The 12,397-nt window shown below is 34.2% G+C and overlaps 2 protein-coding genes across 4 annotated transcripts; both read left to right on the forward strand.

The window, feature by feature from the left end:
* Positions 1-2,801: 2,801 nt before the first annotated feature.
* On the forward strand, positions 2,802-3,209 carry LOC111445168. The gene has a single exon (XM_023083406.1). It carries the CDS (start codon positions 2,802-2,804, stop codon positions 3,207-3,209), a length of 408 nt encoding a protein of 135 aa, XP_022939174.1.
* Positions 3,210-9,068: 5,859 nt separating this feature from the next.
* Positions 9,069-12,255, forward strand: LOC111444951 (zinc finger CCCH domain-containing protein 15-like). 3 transcript variants are annotated; one of them, XM_023083109.1, is made up of 3 exons: positions 9,069-9,152; positions 9,673-10,388; positions 11,504-12,255. In XM_023083109.1, exons 2-3 carry the CDS (start codon positions 9,678-9,680, stop codon positions 11,837-11,839), a joined length of 1,047 nt encoding a protein of 348 aa, XP_022938877.1. In that variant the 5' UTR covers positions 9,069-9,152; positions 9,673-9,677; the 3' UTR covers positions 11,840-12,255. The 3 variants fall into 3 exon arrangements, with proteins under 3 accessions (XP_022938877.1, XP_022938879.1, XP_022938878.1); XM_023083111.1 differs by having other exon boundaries at positions 11,507-12,255; XM_023083110.1 differs by lacking the exon at positions 9,069-9,152 and adding an exon at positions 9,447-9,536.
* Positions 12,256-12,397: the final 142 nt, after the last annotated feature.

The following is a 12,397-nucleotide window of genomic DNA, read 5'->3' on the forward strand; positions in this document are numbered from 1 at the left end:
TTTTTTTTTTTTTTTTTTTTTTTTTTTTTTTTTTTTTTTTTTTTTTTTTATGGCCTAAAAGAGATAGAGACTTTAGATGGCCGCCTTTTCACGTTAAGAATCAAGTTGACGTGGACTTCTCTACTGTGTACACGTGGCCTCCCAGCAGCCAACACGGAATACTATCGTTCTAATCCATTTTTAACTCGGTAGAAGGAAGATTGAAAAAACGAAGTAATCTTATTTACTTACCTCCCTCAGTAAATTAAATTTACCGAGTCTCTATGGTAGAAAAGGTTATTTATTATTTTATACCGTTTATAAACCCAAATAATTGCAAGATTAAACAAAATTAAATTATTTTCCATACTAATCTGGAAATATAGTTCGTCGTCTCGTAGTATTACTTTTGGGTTGAATTTAAATTTTTTTTTTTTGGATAAACCCAAAATTTCGTGTTGGTTGGATTGGTGATTCGAGCAACCCGAATAGATAGAATTCACAACCCAAACCTAAGTATTCACCGTACATGTTACATTAATAACTAAAACGTCATCAATCTTAAATATCAAATATTCATAGGTCACGATGAATCGCTAACACCAATTACAAAGGTCAAATATTCTTTTAATATTCATAATAATCTTAAAAGTAGGATAGGGTTGGGTTGATCAGGTTGACCCGACCAAAAAAATGTCAACTTGCGAATCGACTTGAATTTTTTATTTTAAAAAAATGCAACCCAACCTAAACAGAAAATAAATCTAACTCAACTAACTTTTAGAGTCTGGATTATGTAGTTAAGATGGGTCGGGTTCTCAAGTCATATGAGTAGCATCGTGGAAGATTACCTATAGTTGAAGCATATAGTACTCTAGCCATATGATCGTGTCAATAGTGATTTTTTCCAATGAGTTGTAACCGCATTGTGTCGTAACTCTCGTGACCAAAACCTCTTATCTCTTTTTTTTATTATTATTATTTCTTTTGGCTCCATTTTTCTCGACGCATGGGGTTATGATTAACATTTTGAAAGTTTAAATATAAAAATAAAATAGTTTATAGTAATTGAATTAAGTTGAGTATGTTATATTGGTAACAATATTGATATAGGTCGTTTAGTAACTGATATTAATCTTGAGTGAGTTATGAACTTTTGACTATATGAATTTATCCTTTGTTTTACGTGAGTGAGAAATGTCTTTTATAATCATGTCAAACGGAATTCATAGAAATGTCCGGCTACAAAGTCAAAATTCAACTTTTATCTGTGTTGAATCAAGCTCTGAGTATTGTTCTATTGAAACTCAAACTAAATGTAAATTAAGGCGAGAAACTCATAAACATGTCAAATAGTAAAGGACTTAGAGTTATTCAACTCGTAATAAGAGGTTGATTTTGTTAGGAAGGAATAACGAGCCTCATCAAAGAAAAATAGCTTATTGAAACTCTTAAACAAGTTTAAACTTGTTATATTTATATACGAGAGCATGTTAACGGTGTGATTAGGAGCTTAATTTGATAAACATTTAAATTATAATAATCATGAAATTATGCGTACACTGTGAGCATGTTAGAAATTCACAGCTAAATATGATATGAGACGTGGATGAATATTCTTAGTCTACTAATTTTCACGGAACCCTTGAGCGACGTGTTGTGTGCTAGGTTAGAAATAATGAGTATTCTTAATCGTTGGGGTGTGTGCTATTTCAGGTCGTCAAAGAGTTTAGTAAATATGTTGTATTTGATCGAAGCCTTACATACGAGTCTGAAATTTTTAGTAAACATAAACAGAACTAACAAATAAAATTTATGGTTATCCAGATGACCTTATCGGGGCTAAATTATTTTGTATTGGAAAATTAAAAAATAAATAAATTAAATTAGATCCAAATTCAAAGATCCAAAAATATTAATAAAATGGTATCATAGTATACTTTGACCCGATGTCCTTTTTTTTTTTTAATTGAAATAAATAAATACAAAAAATATAGTTTTGGAACTCTTAATTTATTAGAAAGCTTTGTGGGTCGTGTCAAATTTTTGGTATGAATAATTCAAAGATAAGATAAATAATAATAATAATAATAATAATAAATAGAAAACAAGAATATTTCAAATTGAAAATTCATTAAATTACATATTTTGATTTTTTAAATTCTTTTTATGAAATTTGTGAGCATGTAACAAAAATGGTAAAACTATTAAACCTAACAAAAAAATAATAATAAATAAATAATCATCGCACTAAATATTATTACACATTTGCTTTAAATTTGAGATTACATCTCGTTTTTTGACTCTACAATTCCTACGCACTTTTTCTAAGCCTAGTCAATGACGTATTTATTGTCGAAAATTAGATAATCTGAAAACTTTCTTTAATAGAAGGAGAGAAGTTGACTGATCCAAGTAAATACACACGGTTGATTGACAGATTAAATTTAACTGTTACTAGGCCTGACATAGTGTATTAAGTTCGTATGCTTAGTCAATTTATGCATGAACCAAGAAAACCACATTGGGAGGCAGCCCTTCGAGTTCTGAGATACATCATAGATACTCTTGGCCAAGGACTCCTACTACCCTCGAAAAACAATTAAGATTACAAGCATATTGCGATTCAGATTGGGATAGTGGTCAAACTTCCGATCTATTTCTCGGTTTTAAAATCAAAATAAAAAAGTAAAATTTTAGAATTATTTGACCAAGTCCCCCAAACACATCCCATCATGAACACCACCATTTTTTTTAAAGCTTTGAAGCTTAGCCACCACTATATAAACTCTCTCCCTCCCTCTCGCAAACCCACTCCCAAAATGGATATTATAGCAACCCCATCAGCTCTAAGCTTGAAGAGGCTATGGAGAAGAAGAAGATACCAAAGACTAGGAAGCGGCACGGGCGCTGCAAGATCAAGGAGCTTCCATCTCGGGCGACTATGGCGGATGAGACGACGAGCTCCAAAACTACGGTTGAAAATGGCGTTGCCGTTCAAAGCTCTAGCGAGGTTCCACGACGCGTATGTAAAGATGATGACGAGGGTCGCGAATAAGGTGGGGAATATGTATGCCATTGGAGGCTTTGGAAATGGGAAGAGGATACCAAAACCTCGTAATCAAGTTTCTCTTGTTTCTTGTGGTGGGGAACAAGTTGACGCCAAGTTGGTGTTGGAAATGTATAACAAACTTGCTGCTTCCAAGAACTTGAGTGTAGCGGCTTGTTGAAACTCGTTTCGAGAAAGAACAAGACAAGGATGTGATTCAAACTTATGTTGTATCGTTTTTTATTGCAATAAGGATGTTTTTTTTTTATTGTGTGTTTCTAACATTCCTACAAGGGGAAGGGATTTGTAAGAAGCTCTTGATCTTACTTAAAAGACACATCAAGTTCTCTATGGGAATGAAATGCAAGTCAAGTTCAAGCTTATGTTGCCTCTTTTTATTTTATCCTAAGTTATTAATTCTTAGTTTTGAAATCGAATTTGAATTACCAAACAAACTCCCTCCGAGGTGGGGAAAGTGACAGATTCAAAGGCATAGAAGAGGAATAGGAGTCCTCCCAATAGAGAGGTAGGACTCCATGGCGGGGATCTCACACCCTGAACCATCTAAGTCACAATCAAGACCCTCTGTCTTGCTTCATATGCAAAGGGGCCTATCAAATATCCGAGTGCTAGTAAAACTTGGAGTGAATTCAGAAGTTGAGTATGACGGTAGAAACAGAAATATTGTTAGTGGAACATGGTCTGCTCTCCAGAAGAGAGTGGAAGAGACAGAAGAGTTAGTGGAACATGGTCTTATGTATATCAAAGCCTGAGTTAATCACATGGTCTTATGGAACATGGTCTTTGTGATAGTCAAGATGAACGACTTCAACATCGTGTTAGGGATAGGCTTCTTATTATGACACAAAGTCATTTCCATCCCCCTAACAAAATACTCAATAGTAACGGAGTCCAACCTGACAATTATTCAGACAAACACCCAATCATCTTCTAATACATTTAAGAGAGGAGTATATTCTGATAATCGTTGGTTCCCTTCATTTTCAAAAGCTCGAAGAGGTTCCTGTTCCCTGTGAAGAAAATCAATAGCAACATTCTCCAAATTGGTTGAATTGGGTAAAGTAGTCTCTCTTGTTATCGATTGAATCTCTTTTGATGTACCAGTGCATTCCAATGTTTCTTGGTATTCAATTTTGAAAGCAGTCAAATCTGGCGGCTGAATTACATCAAGAAGATTATCTGGGAATTGAGTTTCATCAAATATGTTAGAAAAAGCTACCTCCCGAGTCGTTTTGGAGACATTTGGAAAGTTCAAGTCAGATGTTCGAACACCCCCTCCTATGGTAGCAAACTTCCCAAAATTCTCGTCAATTCTTGAATATCCAAACATGGTAGGTTCTAATTAATATTTAATTCCCTTCTCCTTGTTTATTCTTTCAATGTCATCGGTTAATATCTTTCCTCCAAAGTACTATCCAACCGGGCTCTCATGGGATAGAATGTGCTTATTCTTATGTTTTTCCTTGTAGTTCATAGGTTGATAATTAATGCAACAATTATTATTATAACTAACCGCAGTATCTGACTAGACAAAACAACAGTGTCTTCAACTTGGATACCTACAGATTCTTTTCCCGGTTGGGCTCTTTCTATACAGTTTGATGTATGATTTTCTTTGGTTATGTTTCTGTTTAAAGAAAATAGCATGCTCCTTCTGCCAATGCTTTCGTAGCCACGTTCAAGTTCATCCTCGAGGACATAATTGTCGGGCAACGAAGTAGCTTGAGAATATTGAAAATATAAGTTGTAAAATGAGGTAACTATGGAAAATTGAGCTTACAAATGACAACAATATTCATCTTATATCAGATATGCAAACATTAGCTATGACAAGGGCGAACCAGTCACTCTTTTCCTGAATTATTGATAGAGCAATAGATGCTAATTGAGTGGTCCACAATAGAATTAGCCATTAAGGTGGTGTAACAGATCAATGATGATATTGAGATGCATTGTACTATTGTAAAACTATTGTTCAAGCAATGAAGCCAAATGCTTGAGAGATAAGAGGTTATGATCTACCAGCAAAATACTGAGATTTTTTGCAAAGCTAGGGAGAGAATCAGTGACCCAATAATCCATTTTCTACATTAAATTTGAAGGAGGACGTTAGACTTCTGGGTGTGAGTGAGAGAAAAATTAGGGAAGACGCATAAACAATTCTACTGCTTGAAGACTGATCTAGTCAACTAAGAATTTCATTATGAAACGACCATAGTGTCTTCACTACATCGACCAATTAACGTTTTTGCACGATCTCAATTTTCCAAATCAACACATTTTGACAACATGTGTTGGATTTTTTGCACCATCTATCTTCCAAAAAATCTTATCACCCTCTTCCATTAACCTACGAATGAAGTGACATTGTCTTCTAATGTGTTTTGTTTATAAATGATAGACTGTATGACACTCTAGTTATATATATATGTATAACGAAACTTTGAGCATGTGTCATCATACAACACGCAATTATAATTATATGACGGTAAGGCTACTTGCTTGGTTAGCCTAGGCTGGAGCTACTATAACCCTTGATGCTAGCTTAACGCAGCTCTCTGAAATTTAATTCTGCTTAGAAGTCCAACATCATAAATTAGAATTCTACTATAGGAATTGACTCACCTAACTTTGCAGCCTAATTTTGTATAAAATAATTTAAACTTGTTAAACCTATTATGTATAAATAAACTTAATTTAAACTGACTAAACCTAATTATACATAAATAAACTAAGCTTCTAAATTGGTGTGAACTACAGAGGAGAGTTGTACTAGAAATCAGTACATCCTCTTGGCCGGCAAAGCTACGACACTGTTTGGTAGTATTCACTCATGTGCATCAAAATGTTCCCTGACTCGTTAGTCCTTTCTTCCATGACGTTATCTACACTATACACCGGTGTCATGGAGTTTTGCGACCGTTCGTCTCCTTTTCTCTTTCCTTCTCTCTCGTTTTCGATATTTGTGTGTTTTGTGTTTTTGTGGACAGAACGAGGTAGTTGGACTTAATGAGAGGGGGACGAACGTGTCCTTGGGAGAGGTCGGCCAAAAATTCTGCCGACTCGCCAAAATTCTCAGGATTGTCGGCGACCGGTTATTTTTATTATTATTAATTTTGAATTAAGATATTTAATTTAAATTTTTGAATAATACAAACCATAACTATAAGCAATTAAATTGTTTATTGATCAATTTTAGCTAGCTGTGTCCATGCAGATATCTTAACCTCTTTCCAACAACCAATTACATGGATTAGCATGCCCAAACCCTTCTGAAAATGAAAACCAAACCAAACAACAAAAATCTCTTTATTTCTAATCTTAACACGTTCATAAAATTCGACCATCCTTATCACTCAATTATGAATAAACGGTCTCAATTGTCGTATTTAAAATGGCTTCGAGTATCCTCACCATAGCTGCCTGCTCTCTCCTTCTTGACACTTTCCCGTCCACAACAGACCTGATCTTCTCTTGATCCATCTGAATCACACCCTTGCTGATCCAATGGCCAAGAAATAGCACTTTCGTCTGAGCACCGTTTCACGTACAGCTTCTTTTTCTGCTACACCCAGAACACTGAATTCAGATTTTCAAACCTTCTGTTAGTAACTATAAACGATTATGTAAACTCAACTCAATTCAATCCAATCTCACCAATAATAATAATAATAATAATATTACTATCAATTGAATCTGATTAAATCGATTTTATTCGAAATTTGATAATTTTGGAAGCATTATGAATGTTTTGGTAACAACCCCCTAATAGAAAAGGATGGATATTGCATTGAAGGTAGGGATTAGTTGGGTGTTTGGAGCTTAAAGAATAAGAAAACAAAACATTTTTTTAAATAAATAAATAAAATTCCCTATTTTTTTGTTCTATAATAATTTTTCCAATTTTTTTTTTAAATTTAATTTAGCCTTCCTATAAATAATTTTATTTTATTTCCCCTATATTTGATTCAAAAAATCTTAAAATATATACGAAAATTGAGTTATGTTTCGAGGTAAATAAAGGAATGTTTTACGAGCTAACGTTTTATTTTTATTAAAAATAAAAATTTAAATAAATAATTCGAACCATTCAAACTAACCCAACCAAAAACTGGATTCGTCCGAGAATTTTACAACTGAATCCAATTTTCGAACAACTCTAGTATTCTTTAACGACTTAAAAAGTATATCGACCCTATACGCATTGATTAGCGAAATCGAATACCCGATTATTCAAAGAAAAAAAAAAGGTAAGTCAATACCGAAAAACGAGATGATTGAATGAACCAGGAGTTTCACCGAACAAATTTGATGTGGGATTTGGACGTGGGATCTAAAGAAAAGGAAAAGAAAAACATTCTAAGTTTGTTAAAGTTGTAATACATAAGCAAACTCCATTTTATCTCCCAAAAATAATAATAATAATAATAAAATTCCCAATTATTTTCCTCGTTTAGCTTATTTCTTAATCCACTGTTAAAAGAAAATAAATTTAATTTTTTTTTTCTTAAAAATAAATAATAATAACCACCAAATTAATCCTTCTCTTTTAAGCTTATAATTGAAGCAACATAATCCCATCATCAAATGCGCTTCTCTAACCGCAACCGGCCCCCAAAATTCCTCCATTTTTCAATCTTGCTTTTCTACCAATAATTTAATATCAATGCGACTTAACCGAACCGACGTTCTCTTATGTTGAGGATTATTGGGAGTGAGTCCCACATTGGTTAATTTAGTGGAAGATCATGAGTTTATAAGTGATGAATACTATCTCTATTTGAATGACGTTTTTTGGAAAAACCCAAAACAAAGCTATGAGAGCTCACACTCAAAGTGGACGTGGATGATATCATACCATTGTGGAGATCCGTGATTACTTATTTATCTTTTATAAGAAAAGAGACTATCCTCGCAAACCACAAACCAACATGGATCTTCTTAAAATGTTTTATTTTCACTCGCGTAATTGAGTTACTGAAAAATAATTTAGAGAATGATCATGTGTTTATAATCAAGGAATACTATCTCCATCGGTACGGCCTTTTGAAGAAGCCCAAAGCAAAGTCACGAGAGTTTATGTTTAAAGTGGACGGAGAGTCGTGTTCATCTAACATGGTATCAAGGCATAGTAGTATCAGAGTCACGCCCTAACCGACGCTAAAAGGATTTTTATTAAATATAGTATTTTTTTTTTATAAACAATTTGAAAATATATTCACGTGAAAACCATGATTGTTAAACTAATCCCAATAAAAATTAGCTTTAAATTATTAAATTATAATTCAAAATTAAGGACAAAAATATAAAGATTAAATTTAAAATAGAACAAAAAGAATATTTTAAATGATAAATGGAAATGAGAGAGGTAGGATGGTAATTAGAATGAAAGGTGAGGGCATTAAAGTAAATTGGTAAAGATTTTTGTACCGGTTCGGTCGTGCGAGTTTCTTCAGCGACGCATAACGACTTACATTTGATTGTCATGTTCCCTCTCTCCACTGATTCCCATTTCCTCACCCTCAACCAAAATCTAATCATCATCAATTTAATCGGACGGCCAATATTTAATTTCTAATTTTAATTTATTTTAATAATCTAATTACAAATAAAATAATATCAATTTTTGTCACTAAATTTGTAATTTAGTAAAGTTGGAATAAAAATAAATAAACGGATTTTAATGTCTCTTGTATGAATATGCTATTAAATTTGACCCATCATATATTTTTAATAATTTAAAGTTAATTTTTTTTAATAGCCTAAACAACAACAATAATAATAATTTTATACCCAAAATAAATAAATAGCCTATGGAAACCAAACCGAACCAAACCAGATTGGGCCGGTTCAAACGAATTGGAGAAAAACATTTCTGTTAGAAAAACAGTTTTCTCGAGAACCGGTTCGATTTATTAATATTATTTTATTTTTAAATTTATTATCTATTATTGTATTATTATTATTATTATTTTCCTCTCTGGTTTTGGCTCTGTTTTCCCTCCATTTCCAAATCCCCCAAATCTTCCTCCTATAAAATCACTTCGTCTTCTCCATTTCTCATCTCGCTCTCTCTTCCTCTGCGCCTTCTTCGCCGATTCAGGTGAGTTCTTCATTCATCTTTCTACGGATTAATTATCACATTAATGGATGCTACCTTTTCCTCTGTTTAATTATCACTTTCATTAATTAGTATTTCAAGTTATTTGATCTTCTATCACTGAGGTTTTCTTTTTCTATGTTCTCAAACTATTTCGATTTGTACTGAAGTATGTTAATTATGGAAAATATTCTTGATCGATGATTTATTTAACTAGTTTGTTTCTTGAATGATTGCTTTGGATTTTTTTCGTGTTCGTCTTATTTCTGTTTTTGTTTTCTTGTTTTTGTGGAATTGATGGAAGAGAATCCAGAGCTGTTTGTTGGTTGCATGTTTATTTAAGTGCGAGATCGGGAAGAAAATGATCTGTAATCTTTCTTTTTGAAGGTTAGAGATCGGATAATCGAAATGATCTAGTGTTTGAATTCGTGGTTGTATTTGATGTTGCTTCGTTTACTGTTATTGAAGAAATTCGCGGACGTGATTTTTGAGAATTTTGATAAATGCGCACCGTAATTTGCAGTTGAAATGCACAAGAGCACTACTTCTGCGTCTAATACTATTGCTGCTGGGACCACTATGTCATCGTCGTCGCAACTGAAATCGCAGCTTCAAACAAACAACGTTTATGCTTCCCTCTATAATTCCTCAATCTTTGCTCCAAAGCAATCCGTGCCTGTCTCTCTTCCATCGACTCTCTATGGTGACTCTACTCACACGGATTCAATCTCCGCTTCAAAATCGATAAACAACCACCTCTATCAAACCTGCGTCGTTCAAGATCACCAAGAAATGGTTAATCGTCATAGCCTCTGTCTCACTCATCTTCGGGAAGCAACCGAAGAAGCCGATGCTCTTCGACAAGAGAATATTCACCTTAGAAGTATTAACCACGAGCTTAGCAAACACCTGAGTCTCCTGATCCACGCTTCGGTTCAGAAACAGTACGGCTCCTCCGATCAAACTCCTCCGTTTAATTTTGTGGAGGGATTCCGCGGACTCAGTGTCGCAGAGAAAGGGGCAAGCAGTTCGACATGGGAAGATATTTCCGATGAGAGTCCGACGAGCGTAATGGAGGGTGGAAGGGTAGAGGGCGTTGAGGTGGAGAGGTTTTCGCTCCCGAAGAGCATCTCCGTGAGATCCAATGGATACTTGAAGATGGCTCAAGGCGGCAGCAGCCAGGGCGGAAAGGTCCGCGTCTCATCTCGGCCCAGAACTGCAAGTCCTGTCAAGGTTACGGTAATGACACGTTATTTATTTTACAAGATTGCCATTCTCATTCAAGAAAAGTTATGTTTCGTCGAAGTATAATTTAGCGCTTCAATAGTATCTGAATGAATTAATTTTAATCACATTTAGTCACGTGATTACAAATCTGATGGCACTAGGAAGAAGAAAGTCACTAGTTACGTGGGAGGAAAACTGTAGTTAGAACTGAATAAACAAAAATATTACATATACATAAAAGTACATAAAATAACGGAATTGAGAGCAACTTTTTTGGGCTGTGAATTTTTTCGTTTCTTTTTATTGCATATATTGCTTGATTTAAATTTGAAGTTATCCCTTTCTTACTATATTTATTAGACCTTAAATAGAAGCACATGTTGGTAGTTTTAGGTAGTTAAGCACAGTTGAAAGCAGAGAATTTATTACCATTGTGATTTGTCGCCAATCCTATTTATTGTAGTTACTATTGAGACATAGGCTAAATTTATTCCTTTTTCTTTCATCCTTTTTTAAACCGGTGCAGTCAGTTTTTTCTTATTGCAATTATTCGTTTTCTTTTTTCTAGACCCAGTATGCATTGGTCAAGTGTGCACTCGAGTTTGTTTTTGGTTAACATTGAATCACATAGGTTGAATGTGTTAATTTGTTCTTCATCTTTGTATTGCTTAGCAGTCAAGTTTTTTCTTCATGTAGTTTTTTTTAGCACTAATTCAAATTACTTTTGAGTTACAGGTTGAATTTGTTAATTTCAATTTTTCCTTTTGAGCCTTCTTTAAATTTATGTTTATCAACAATTCTACTTGATAGAAAACATGTCTAGTCTGTTACTTAGCAAATTTATTCTCTATATTAAACAGGTTGATTTCGTTTAGAACGGAATCTATCAAAATTGAGAAGGCATGATTTGGAAATAGTCTTCCATTTCTAGATTTAGTCATTGAATTGATTAGAGGTTTGAATTGTTTACTCATGGTTTGAACTCAATAGCATTTATAATTTAGACGAAATGCTGTGTAATACCTACATGCTGGCTAGAGCCTATCTAGACATTGTTGCATTTTCATGACTTTTGATAAGATGGTCAAATTTGATAGAACAAATGGTGTCTTGTTCTGAAAATACAGCAGAAGGTGTACGTTCAAGGAGTGAAAGAAGAGGAAAAGCCACTAGAGCTGGAGGTGTACAACCAGGGCATGTTCAAAACCGAGCTCTGTAACAAATGGCAGGAAACAGGTAGCTGCCCTTATGGAGACCACTGCCAATTCGCCCATGGAATAGAGGAGCTCCGTCCCGTCATCCGCCACCCCCGGTACAAGACGGAGGTCTGCCGTATGGTCCTTGCCGGAGTCGTCTGCCCTTACGGTCACCGCTGCCACTTCCGCCATGCTCTCACTGACCAGGAAAGGCTCATGGGGCCGCTCAAGCCCACCTGCAGGACCGCCCCCAAGCTCGACAGGTGAATATTGTTTTCTTACCAAACTGATCCATAATTGAACATATAAGAATAATGATTTGTTTGTTTGTAAGCCTCAAATGAGAGAGGTAAATAATATCCCATATAAGTAAAAAAAGACAAAGTAAGAACAAATATATAAATCCATTAGAGACAAGTTAGTTTGGTCTGGTAGATATTGAGGCCTCGATGATGGGGAGAGTGTAGGAAGAGAAAGAGTCATGCCCTTGTGCTACATTTTGCTGTTATTTTTTGTTCTTCCAAACTCCCAAGTTTGAAAGTCTGTAGCTGCTGATTGCTATGCCTTTAAGCAGAGCACATACTGTATGTAAAGGCCATACATACCCTTTCCGAGGATACTCTGTTGATTTCATTGGTTGCTATGTGCATTTTAGGAATGATAATTGAATCACTTTTTGGGAAGTGCTTCAGACTAAAAATCATAATTTAAATTTTGCTTTCCACTTTTTACCAATATTTTTAAAAAGCTAAGTCAAAATTTTAATACAAAAAAAAAAAAAAAAAAAAAAAAAAAAAAAAAAAAAAAAAAAAAAAAAAAAAAAAA

The sequence above is a fragment of the Cucurbita moschata genome, unplaced genomic scaffold, assembly GCF_002738365.1.
Source record: "Cucurbita moschata cultivar Rifu unplaced genomic scaffold, Cmos_1.0 Cmo_Scf00007, whole genome shotgun sequence".
In the NCBI taxonomy this organism is placed as follows: Eukaryota; Viridiplantae; Streptophyta; class Magnoliopsida; order Cucurbitales; family Cucurbitaceae; genus Cucurbita; species Cucurbita moschata.